This window comes from Myotis yumanensis, unplaced genomic scaffold (genome assembly GCF_028538775.1).
Source record: "Myotis yumanensis isolate MYYU_CA2020_CCGP unplaced genomic scaffold, mMyoYum1.0.hap1 SCAF_2, whole genome shotgun sequence".
NCBI classification, from domain to species: Eukaryota; Metazoa; Chordata; class Mammalia; order Chiroptera; family Vespertilionidae; genus Myotis; species Myotis yumanensis.
Genome location: NW_027223753.1, coordinates 199,017,015 through 199,029,898, shown reverse-complemented (window position 1 = coordinate 199,029,898; position 12,884 = coordinate 199,017,015). Strand labels below are relative to the sequence as shown.

At 38.2% G+C, this 12,884-nt stretch overlaps 1 protein-coding gene and 1 pseudogene across 26 annotated transcripts in view; both read left to right on the top strand.

The window, feature by feature from the left end:
* MBNL1 (muscleblind like splicing regulator 1) overlaps nt 1–10,715 on the top strand; it is a 195,814-nt gene extending 185,099 nt beyond the window's left edge. For 18 of the 26 annotated variants that reach the window (XM_070406976.1, XM_070406956.1, XM_070406975.1 and 15 more), the window contains 3 exons: nt 319–413; nt 3,546–3,620; nt 7,272–10,715. In XM_070406976.1, the coding sequence (XP_070263077.1) occupies nt 319–413; nt 3,546–3,602 (152 nt within the window). In that variant the 3' untranslated portion in view covers nt 3,603–3,620; nt 7,272–10,715. The remainder of the gene's footprint in view (nt 1–318; nt 414–3,545; nt 3,621–7,271) is intronic. The other 8 variants (XM_070406966.1, XM_070406964.1, XM_070406962.1 and 5 more) reach the window with 1 other exon arrangement.
* LOC139004746 (small nucleolar RNA SNORA48) lies at nt 4,456–4,601 on the top strand (annotated as a pseudogene).
* Nucleotides 10,716–12,884: the final 2,169 nt, after the last annotated feature.

Sequence of the window (12,884 nt, the reverse complement as noted above, 5' to 3'; positions counted from 1 at the left end):
TAGAATGTCTATGAACACTATATAAAATTCTTGTTTGTGACTTAGCAAAGTAAGCCTGTTTGTGTCAATTTTCTTAATTTGATGGTAACAAGCTTTTTTTCCCCCTTTTTTTTTCTCTTTCATCTCCCTTTCCCTTCTCTCCTTGGAATGTTGTCCTGCTTTGCGCTGTGATTGCATGTCACTCGCTGGTGATGATGTCCCGTCACATGGCTTATTGCTGTGATAAATACCATACCCAATTATCTCCTCCATGTTGCCATGGTTTCCATATTGCTACACTCTTCTGTATGTTTGCTTATATGATTTTCCCTCCGAAAGTTCCCATGGTGCACGGTGCTACGCCAGCCACTGTGTCCGCAGCAACAACATCTGCCACAAGTGTTCCCTTCGCTGCAACAGCCACAGCCAACCAGGTTTGCTAATTTACAGCTTTGTTTCTTAAAAACCAACTCTGATAGGGCTCAATGCAATAGCCCTTACGCACGGGGATTTCCCATTGAGGTCAGTGGGAATCGTGTGTACGTGAGGGCTGTCGTGGGTGCTTTAATAGCATGGGGTTTCAAAGATTCCTCTTGTTGGCCTACACATTCTCTCTACAATGAGCAGCAGAATGCTTTTTTGCCATTTATAAGTGCTCCAAAGTTGTCGCAGCTCCATTTCTAAAGCTACTAAAATTATATTTACACAAGCAATTCTCATTTGGTCTCAACCAATCATGCAGGTATTTTGACTGATCAAAAAATGTAGCTAATTTTAAGGGTTTTTTTATTATTAATATCTGGTACGTACAATTTCTCAGTTCTTGCCTAAATTCTTAATATAAAGCACAATATTTAAATATCTAACATATGCCACAAAGGACCACTCTTGTAAATTGAGTTTGTTATAAATTTGTTAAAGTTTTGTTTGTTAAGCAGATTGCATATTCAAAATAGATTAAATTCATGTTCACATTTTGATTCTTAGTTTTTTAAATGAAAAAAATTTTTTCTATCATTGCCCACCTTAAATCTTGGGGAGTTATGAAGGAAAAAGACAATCAATTCTGTGTTCCATACACGTTATAGAATAACAATTACACAGGTTACTTTTAAGTAAAAGGGATCTGTTTCAGAAATTTAAATTAATGGTATACGAGAATAACTATTTTTTTAAATATATTTTATTGATTTTTTACAAAGAGGAAGGGAGAGGGATAGAGAGTTAAAAACATTGATGAGAGAGAAACATCGATCAGCTTCCTCCTGCACACTCTCTACTGGGGATGTGCCCACAACCAAGGTGCATGCCCTTGACCAGAATCGAACCTGGGACCCTTGAGTCCACAGGCTGACGCTCTATCCACTGAGCCAAACCGGTTAGGGCGAGGATGACTATTTAAAAGAGAATGATTATTGAAATATTTATAATTTAAAAATTGACATTGATTCAATGAGCATTGTCATTGAATCACATTTATATAAAGTAGGTTTTGGCTTGAATATCCAGATATATTTGTTATGAAAGCAAAGTTCAGTAGGGTTAATAGCATATGAAAAAATTTAGAGACAAAACAAATTTCATATAACCCACAGACTAAGGTTAAACATAGCCAAGTCAATCTCAAAAGAGCCTGTATGAGATGAGAATCAACACGTTGCCCTTTGGGAAAAGAAGACCAATTAATTGCCATTTGAATATGTAATTATTGCTATGAGGAATAGCCACCCTTATTTCTACAACACACTGTATTCTGTTGAAGAACTAAAAACTATTAGGATAGCCATTGAAAACTTTCAAAAGCAGTATAGGGATGTATCTTAAAGATTCCCACAAGCTTTAAACATTTCTTGGCAAAGACCATTCAGTAGTTTTCCTGCAGCTTGTCAAAATAGCCCTTGATATATGCTAACACATCAGACTCATTTACAAGAATGCTAGATTGTGCATATGTAGCATGTTAGTAAGTAATCTATGGCAGACATTTCTTAATGGATTCAATGCAATCCATTTATGGGGTAGATCGATGATACCAAATTCTCCTGTGTGTACCATGCATGACTGTAGAATTGCTGGTGTAAGCAGAACTATAGCAAAGCAAATTCCAACATGCCCTTGGCCACCTGGGTTGTAGGGGACACTTTACTTTTTTTGCATTGTGCTGTGACCATTTCATGCATAATCTTGGGTCTTCATACTGTTTTACAACCAAAAGAAAGAAAAGGGAATGGATATATATATACACACATATATTATATCTACATATACATACATATGTATATGCCTACAGTACATTAGCGATGCTGGAAATAGCTGATGCCACAAAATGCAGCCTGCATGCTTGCAGAAGTTTATAGCTGGCCCTTCATCTGCATCGAGTGGTGGTGTTGAAGGTCCTTGGTATGTTTCGACAGCCCCATCCCTGATGCTTCTACACTGTTGGGTGCAACATCCTGTCCTGCAGCAGCAGGAAAAATGGTATGAGAAGCTTCATTATGCTTGGAGCACATTTTCGTGCCATTTGCCAATGCTGTAAAACTGTGTAAAGATGTCAAGCTGGAAAATGGAAATAAAAGTGAGACCTATTAATTTACACTCCAGACGGTGGGTTGTAGTCTGTTGCCTCAGTCTAGGACCTCTAAATTGAAACAACAACAACGAAAATGCCTTCATGTATGTGATCTCACTATCCTCCCACCAACCTTGCCGTGACATGGGATTCGTGCCAGTTTGTAGGTGACGAAACTTAAGCATAGCGTAATGAAGGGCTTTGCTCGAGGTTACACGGTGGGAAATGGGTCACTAGTGTTAGAGCCCATGCTTCCAGTCCTCTGAGAGTCCTCATCTCTGGTGCTGCCACTCCTAAGTTAGCAGCCGTAATTCTGCGTTGGAGGAGAATCAGGCTACATATTGGAAGTTCTTGGCTTTGGGGACTATTGAAATAAGTCACCTCTCTATTGGTTTCTTATTGTATTTTCTCTCAAGATTTTTAATTCTCTTGCCCATTTATAATACAAAAAAAAAAGGTGCAATCAGGATTCAGAAATAGGTTGTGATGTAGATTTATGCTCTTACCCAGTTCTCTTGAAGTACGCCTCTGTAATTCCTACCTGGTATTTTAAATTGGAAAAGAAGTTAGATCCCATAAGTTGAACCAAAGAAAATGTTAGAAATTGGTTGTACAAAAGTAGGCAAGACATTTTCTACTTTGCTGTTTGGATTACTGAATAACTCAAACCACAGGGGTGTGGGTGTGCGTGTGTGTAGGCCAACAAAAAGGGCTTCTTTTAATTACTGCTCTGCATGAATTTTTGATAGTTTTACTTCTCTTACTTCTTAAAATCCGATAACATTGATAGAATAGTATTTAACACAAAGATTTTAAAACTGAGTTGCTACTTTGACATTATGTTTACATTAACTTACTGTTATGTTGACCAGATAAGGACTATCACCTGACAGCTGAATTTCACTTTTCTTAAAAAATTTAATATTGAAATGTTTTCATCTCTTGATTGTTGGCTTGCTTGCATGGATCATTCATTAAATAATTTTTTATTTGCTAGATACCCATAATATCTGCCGAACATCTGACTAGCCACAAGTATGTTACCCAGATGTAGAATTTTCATCACTAAACAGTAAGTTTATTATGTGATACATTGTATATATTCATGATGGTATTTTTTAAAGATAGCATCTATGTAATGCATTTAAGAAAATGTTTGCAAACTTTCAGAGAAAGTACTTATGCAGAGCTCATATTTTTATCCTAGATGGGTTATGAGGGATTTTATCATACAAATTTGTAATAAATATGTTTATATCACTTAAATACACATAATACTTAGGGAAGGTAAATTTCGTTTTTAGTTTATATTAGAAATAAACCACAGGCCTGAAGAAAAAATATGACTTAAATCGATCAGGGGCTAGCAAACTTTTTCTTAAAAGACCATAGTAAATATTTTTGGCTGTGTGTGCCACGTGGTTTCTGTCACCACTCTTCTGTTACAGCTACTCAACTCTGCAAGAAACAATATGTAAGCGAAAGGGTGTGGCTCTGTTCCAATAAAAGTTTACTTGCAAAAATAGGTAACATACCCTGACCAGTTTGGCTCAGTGGATAGATCGTCGGCCTGCAGACTGAAGGGTCCTGGGTCGATCCCAGTCAAGGACATGTACCTTGGTTGTGGGCACATCCCCAGTAGGAGGTGTGCAGGAGGCAGCTGATCAATGTGTCTAACTCTCTATCCCTCTCCCTTCCTCTCTGTAAAAAAATCAATAAAATATTTTTTTAAAAAATAGGCAACAAATAGGCAATATTTGGCTCACAGGCAAGAGTTTCCTGCTCCCTTTTGTAGATCCTCATTTTTGGGGGGGTGGTGTAGGGGAGTGTATATTCTTAAATGAGAACATGCTTCACCTCACAGTATCATTAGGATGCAAACAGTGTGACTTTAAATAAATTGATATAGCCCCTTGGCAGTGGGCAAGGAGACCCCTGTTTGGTGGTGGTGCTCTTATATCAGTCAGGGGCAAAGCAGAGGTACAGTTCTTCGTACATCCTAGCTTGATGCCTGTGTTGGTGGCCAGAGTTGCTTCATGCCTGAGGCACATAAAAAAAAGAAAGAAATATATACACACACTCATATATATATACATACACACATCTAAACATCCAAATGAACTCTAGGTACTTTGAAATAGTCACCTTGGCAGATGATATAATTTCTGAAAATGTTGCCATTGCTCAAAAATGATGTGAAAGTCTTGTGGCTTGTCTTCAGACACACTGACTTAGTTACTTTGCAGAGGTGGTCATTTTCCATGCTTAAAGGATATGTGTGTGTTGTTGTTGTTTCAGTATGCATGCATCCAAGTTTGCATATATGCTCAGAAGCACATTAGGTAATTATGTTTATATTTGAAAAGAGCCACAACATTTAAAACCGCCTCTGGTGAATAAGATGGGTGATCATTCTCTGTTGCTTCCTTTCATTTCTCTTCATTAACACATTTGCAAGTGACTTTTGGGTGCTACTATGTGTTAATGACCATGTCAATGAGATAAAGATGAATAGGCAAGGAGATCAAGCTGTAAATTTCAGCACACTGTATTAAAATAAGAAAGGTTTGAATAAATTTTTCTTGGAACAATGATAAAGGAGCAACTCTCCCAACAGAGTCAGATAGTAAGAGAATTCGGACAAAGAAGGTGGTCGCAGAGAGAAGAGAGGAGACAGGGGCCTCATAGGAGAAGGGACAGAGTGCCCTGTCAGGAGACTGCAGAGAACCAGTTCAGAGGCCCTTGTGGTAATAACCCAAAATGAAGGCTGGACAAAGGCTGAGCCCACGCAGAGGAGGATAGAAAATATTTGAGAGCGATTTAAGAAAGAAAGGAGGGCCTCCGTGTGAGAAGTGCTACCAAAGACATGCTACAGTCATGGAGTAAATGACTGAAAATGGTTTTGTTTCATAAGCTCTCTCTATGCAGTTCTGATAATAAGGTTTATTATTCTGAACAATAGCCACATGTTTGAATAAGCATATTAATTTGTAGTATGTAGGTTTGGAAGAAGAGTTCTTTTTACATAAAAAATATGTTTCAAGCTTTTATAGTCATTTGGATATATATATATATATATATATATATATATATATATATTCTATTTCTTAGCAATAATCCAGGTTGCAAAAAATGATACCAAATGACCTTAAGTCCAGCACTTAGCAAACCAGTGGATTTGTCTGTATTGAAAGCTTAGGCTCTTCGTAGTATACTAGAGGCCTGGTGCATGACATTTGTGCACTGGGGGGAGGGGGCCCTTCAGCCTGGCCTGTGCCCTCTTACAGTCCAGGACCCCTTGGAGGATGTCCGCCTACCGGCTTAGGCCCACACCCTTAGGCCCACTCCCGGTAGTGATTATAAGGACCCCCCAAGGGGTCCTTAGTGTTGCTGTGCTCACCAGCCAAGAGCCTGGCTTCTGGCTGAGCAGTGCTCTCCCTGTGGGAGCACACTGACCACCAGGGGGCAGCTGCCATGTTAAGCGTCTTCCCCCTGGTGGTCAGTGCGTATCATAGCGACCAGTTGTTCCACCATTTGGTTGATTTGCATATTAGGGTTTTATTATATAGATTTATATAACAAATGATTGGTTCTTTTCATGAGTTGCAATATTTAAACTTTTTTTAAAATATATTTTTATTGATTTCAGAGAGGAAGGGAGAGCGACAGAAAGATAGAAACATTAATGATGAGAGAGAATCATTGATTGGCTGCCTCCTGCACACCACCTACTGGGGATCGAGCAACCCAGGCATGTGCCCTTGACCAGAATCGAACCTGGGACCCTTCAGTCCCCAGGCCAACCCTCTATGCACTGAGCCAAACCGGCTAGGGCTAAACTGGTTTTGAGTGCAGCAAAATGGTGGTTTCTTTCATTCTCAAGGTCGTATTCTAAAGTATGCTTTTAATATGTGAAGACTCTCTGATGAGAACAAATTTTGTATAAAAAACAGATCTACTTACAAGTACAATCTATTTCACTTATATTTGTCAGGAACTTAAGGAATGATATTACTTTTTCTTGGCTGTAGGAAAAAATTGCTCCAAATGTTAAATGATCCAAAATAGTTAAAAGTATTATTCTTTTTTTCCTCTAAACACATAGTGTGCTAATCAAGCACCCAAATACAGATGCTCCTCGACTTATGATGGGATTCAGTCCCCCTAAGCCCATTATAAGTTGAAAATGCATTTAGTAAACCTCACCTATCCAACATCATAGCTTAGTAGCTGGTTTCTACTGGGTGCTTAGCATTCCCGCATCAGTGCAAAGTCAAAGACCATCTGTATAGTGAATCGTGTTTAATAGGGCTTGTTGCATAGATCTTAATTTTGTAAGCCAAAGCGTTACTCTTGAAACCTATTGACTTTAGCAGAGAAGTAAAATGAACTTAAATTCTGCCCCACCACGATAGTGCTAAAAAAGAGCTCAGCTATGTTTTGTCCCTTGATTCTGCAAATTTGTTTTACACTTTTAGCTTAGTCTCTGAGAAGAGTCTAGAATTTCACAAAGCTCTGCCTGTCATTGTATTCTCATAGAGAGGGTCAGCAAATGTAGATCCATTTGTACTTGTGCGGCGTTTCTTGTTTTTCTATGAAGATGTTATAATGTGCATGCATTCACACTAATTCAAGCATTATAATTTTCCTAGTAAGTATGTATTGGAAACTGTTGTGAGATGTCGCCTGTTTTAACAAAGACTCTGTCTTTTTTCCCTTGTAGATCATACTAAAGAGGAAAGGACAGTGTGCTTGGTTAGAGTAAAGGACGAGATCATTAGCCATATTGTATATACCGTCCAGCAACCCCCACAAAAACCCCTCAGCCACAAGACATCCACATATTGCATGTTAACCAGAAGAGAAGACAACATGGAAACCCACTGCACACTGTTGCCTATACACTTTGTACATTTAATTGATATTCGTGCTGAGGTGATATACCTGTCTATAAAAGAACAACATCGTCTTTCTTTTCTAGCACAGAGTTATGCATTAAAAGATGCATACCTAATTAGTTTCCTAATAGATTCATGCCATCTTGAAAAGACAGACTATGGTGTAACCACGATTCTCTTATGTATTGGTACGTCTGTAGACCAAGGTATAATTTTTTAAAAATAAGTTTATTTCTTTCAAGGTTTACAAATAACAAAGGTGCACCTTGTATTTAAAATTGCCATTAGAGGTGAGAGCGTGCATGCACAGTCATTTTTGTTTAAGAGTAATATTTTTAATGTAATAGATTGTAAGATGCGGCGAGGGAGGGATCTGACAGAGATGAATGTGCCAAGCAAAACCACAACTGTGTATCTTTTAAAGCACATCATGGCTTTAAGTACCATGTTGTAAAGGATTCTCATGAAGTGCCATAGACTGTACATCAAATTAGAGTATTATTTCTTCAGTGTTATTGTTTTCAGAGCCACCTTTTGTTGCTTATTTGCTAGTACTAATCAGTCAAAGGGCACCATTCTTTTTTTTTTTTTTTTTTTTTTTTTGGAAACCAAAGCTGTCTCAGAAATGGCCAATGTAACCACAGTAACAATAGAACAGCACAACACAATTTCTCTCAATACAGATAAACTCACACATACTGGAGATATATATAATAGATTATATATATATAATTATTTTAATGCATTGTAGTGTAATATTTATGCATACTATACTGTCTAACATGATATTCAAAAGGGATATGCCATTTCTGAGACACGATAACAAAAAAAATGTTTGAGGAAATTATTTTGCTTCTATTTATAGCTCTGTCAAAGTCAAAAGACTATAAATGCTTTGCAAAAATGGTTCCACGTTTGCTTAAATGCTTCACCACAGTCACGTTGAAAATAGTGACTCTAAACAAAGAAGAAAGCAGCACTGTCATCAGATGCATGATAAACCAAAATATGAAAACGGGAGGTGTTTCATTTACCTAGCAATCGGGTGGGTTACATACTTGGGGGGATTTTATATGTGATTTCTTTTGTTTTGTTCAGATTAACTGCTTATAGCCTTAGAAAGCCTTTTACAAAATTATAAAAAAAAAATAGATGTGCATTCAGTTTTTAAGAATGGATTCATCCAAAGGAATTCCCTTTTTGTGGTTTGGGTGTTGCAGCTAGTAAGGGTATTTTTGCTCTGGTCAGCAGTTCTGCCAGCTGCTGAAGTAGGGGCCAGGTCACTGGTAGTTATAGTGTGGAATGGGAGAGGTGAAAGTTCAGTTGTAGAACTTTCCATACTTCCAAGTTTACTGCAAGTTTTTATGCTTGAGAGAGATGCTTTCTAATATAAGACTGATGTGTTGATTTTACTGATTGTACTGTACATCTATTAAAGCCTTAGATTATTACATTACGGGTTGGAACCCATACCAATGTAATTTCAATCGTGTTAAGAGAGTAATGGTGACTTCACATGTTATTGTAGTTAGTTACATTATAGAATATTACTTATTTTTCTTGTTAAAATGTAGTTTTTCATTTCCTACACTTATTAGATTTCATTTTGTATTAACAATTGAATACCATTTCAGTTTATAGACTCTTGTTTTATTAGATTTTACTGATGAATTTTTCAAAATACAAAAAAAAACCTTTAAAGTAGTTTTTCCTTCATAACATACTCAGTTTTGAATTACATGTAGTGTCATATGAATATTCGTATTATTGTTAACTAAATGATTTATATTTTACTGATTTAATATTAAAGTGTAAGAATGTCAGTCATTGTTAGTTCTTGTCTAGTTTTCATTAAAAGAACAAAGATCTTTTATATGGATATCTTATAAATATATAATCATTGCTAAGTAAGAAGTTAAGTTGTTGCTATCGCAACAATCCTGGCAGACAATTGAGTAATATTTTGATGATTTATTTTGTTTGTAATTAGTTATTATAAGAGGATCTCTAGAACCTAGATATTAGAATAAAATTTATTTTCTACTGTATCCATTTCAAATGTTAAAGTATTGTTTAATATTTTTGAAATCCCTGAATATCAGGCCTTGTTATAAATAAGCTGCATAATCAATAAATAGAACAAGGGACTTTTTGTTGATAATCCAAATACTCAAAGTTTACGTAATGAGAATTAAAGCGTGTGTGCAAACTCTTGAGGGTTGATTATGCTGCAATTGAGCATGTTGGGACGTCTAGAGAGAAGGTTGACTTTTTGCACTTCTGTATATAGTCAAAAGAGAGAAACCTGTATAATAGTAAGATCTTATTTTGAATAAAAACGTCTATAATTACAAGGAGTTTTGTTAAGGCTAATAAAATGAGACTGAGCAAAATTGCTTGCAAAAGTGGCACCGAGTTAGCACTCCGTACCCCTTCAAACATGTTGCTTTGCTTTTTGTGGACAGCTTGTAGTTTGCCAGGATTTTTTCAGCTGGAAAGATATGCCATCCTTCCGAGATCTCATGACTGACAAAAACTCCACTGGGCCAAATCTGCCTGAAGACCATTACCAAAAATAGCAGGTACTTCAACCATTAAGGTGAAATCATGGATCAGATATTCCTCACATTTTTCAAAACTACTGCATGTTTAAAGCTTCAACGACAACAACAACAAAAAGGAGAGAAAGAACTATACTAAGGACGTATTATGCTAATCAGTTTCTGCCAATTTCAGTGGTTTATTGTTCACACGCGCACACACATACACACACACACCAATCTTCAAAACAAGTAATGACTTTCACAAAATTGAAACTATAAACAGGCAAACCAGACAGCACAGTGTAGCTCTAGTTGTTCTGTGATTGTTTTTTAATTGCTGTAGCAAGCCTGTTCTTTCAGCAGGTGAAAAGATAAAACACAGTTCAAAGTTCATGGTTCTAATTTGCAACTCAGAAGCACTCAAAAAAGCGAGTGTGATCACCGGCACTTGTTTAAGGAATCTGTGTAGCCAGCCCTCGCTCCAGCTGGCTCCCGCGTTGCACTTACCGGCAACCCCACCCCTTTCATCTGCTGACAGGACAGGTGTGCTTGGTTTTACTCTTATGTAATCACAACTTACTTTCTGCTTGTAGTTGCTTACAATTATGTATTTTGTCTTGGGCTGCGATTTGTTTTACGCTTATTTTATTATTACCGCAGTAGTTGACTTTGCTGTATGGAAAAATAAAGTGAAATTGCCCTAATAAAACTTCTCTTTCTTAAGTATCTTTGTGTCTCTGAGATTGAAGAGTAAATTTTTTTTGCGCCTTTCACATACGTGTGTGTGTGTGTGTGTGTGTGTGTGTGTGTGTCATTATGAACGCATCGTTATGAAAATGCATCATCCGGTTTTAACTGACCGCAAGGAAGGTTATGCATCACTGCCTTTCTCGCCGACCCTCCTTTGATACCAGAAATGAGAATGTGAATCCTGGTGTGTTGCCATCCCACGCCCATCGCTTCCTGGGAGATCTTGCCCTCCCCTCCCCTGACACTGTAAGTGCTGTGTGGTAGGACTTTAGGTGTAGGGGGGAAACTATAAGAGAAAAAAGAAATTGTCTTATTAATTCTAGATCACTGTCTTTCTATTAAAGACACCTTACTTGCCCGACTTCCCCAGGAGACTACTAACACTGGAAATCAGGCAATCTAAGAGAATATTTCGATAAAGACAGGGTGATTACACTTAATATAGAGGGACAAGAGAGTTCACACACACACACACACACAGCTGAGCCAAGGCATGACATAACTCACTCTTTTTAAAAAATATTTATTGATTGATTTCAGAGAAGGGAGAGGGAGAGAGAGAAACATCAATGATGAGGAGAATCATTGATCGTTTGCCTCCAGCACGCCCCCAGTGTGGATCAAGCCTGCAACCCGAGCATGTGCCCTGACCAGGAATCGAACCATGACCTCCTGGTTCATAGTTCAATGTTCAACCACTGAGCCACACCGGCCAGGCCATAACTCACTCTTGATAGTGTGTGAATTTTTTAAAGGGTGAATTAAAAACTTGGTTGAACTGAGGCCACGTTTTCCATATGGTGTTGACTTTCACAGTTTCCAGAGACAGCCAGTGAAAGCCAGAGTTCCAATGTGGAGAAATGTTCTAATTTGATCATATAGTGCACTCTCTGTGACTGTGCCGCTTGGCATTTGGTCAAAGCTGCACATTCTCCTTGCTGGTCAATGACCTTCTAAACTTGCAATAATGTTAGTGTGATATTTATAATTAATACAGTTTTGTTCCTGGTTAAGTTCTATCGAACACTCCTGTTATCCTGAGTAGACCCAATTACTCAAGGTGCTGCTTATCAACAAGAGAGCAGCTGCCTAAGTGGTGGTTCTCTAAAGCTGGGCTTTACAACTTTTTAGTGTCACAGCGAAACATCCGGCTCTCCAATTAGTGGTAGTACCTTGGATATCTTTCTTTTAACAATGTCATTATAATATTTTCATGTTAAGTGCATTTCATTTTATTAAACACAGCATATACATGCATTTGAAAATGGTCTTGAAATATTCTCCAGATGCTTAGTGTTCAGAAGGAGTTATTACTGCAGTGACCACTAGGGGTCCTCAAGTCCCAGGACGGGTGTGTGTGTTAGAAGTCCTTAGTTTCTTCTTCTTTGGGAAACAATATCATTTGCAAGAGCTATTATTTCATTACAGACCCTTGACCCTCACGGAGTTCCCACTTTGGAAAGACCCTGAAGGTCAGTGACGTGTGGACATCTATCATTTCACTGAGGCACACTTTTGAAGAGTAGTTTCCTTCAAACAGCAGTCACTTAACAGTCACAAACAGTCACTGTACCTATTAAATGGGACACTCAGCAAGATTTTGTTATTTTTTTGTTATTACTCTGTTCCCTGGTGGGTCTGAGGCCGTAACTCTAACATTGGAAGTACTCTACATATTCTGGAAAAAAGCATAATATTGTTCAAGAATTTGGAAACTTTTGAAAGCCTAGAATACATCCACTTTCAATGTTCAAAGTCTATTCTATTAACATCAGGACGAGCTCCAGAAATGTGAAATACACAGATGCACATGTCCGAGGGTTGTTTTGAGTTCTCTTGATCTGTTCAAAAGATACTGGGCCTCGTGGAAATGATTAGAGCAGTCATCGCCGGCAGTGGCCCAGCCTCCGGCACGTCCTGCTGGCCATGGTTGGTCCTCACTAGGGGCCGGCCCTCGATGGGGCCGTGGCATCGGCAGCACTTGGGGTGGGTGGTGGATCTGAAGCTACCTGCGGAGTGTGGCTGTGTGAGTCCACGCAGGCCCCAGAGTCCCCCTCCAAACTTCTCGGGAGTTGGACTTCCTTTGGACTTACTGGGTCCTGTGTGTTCTGATCCCCAGAAGAGCAAAAGCCAGATGTGTGCTGG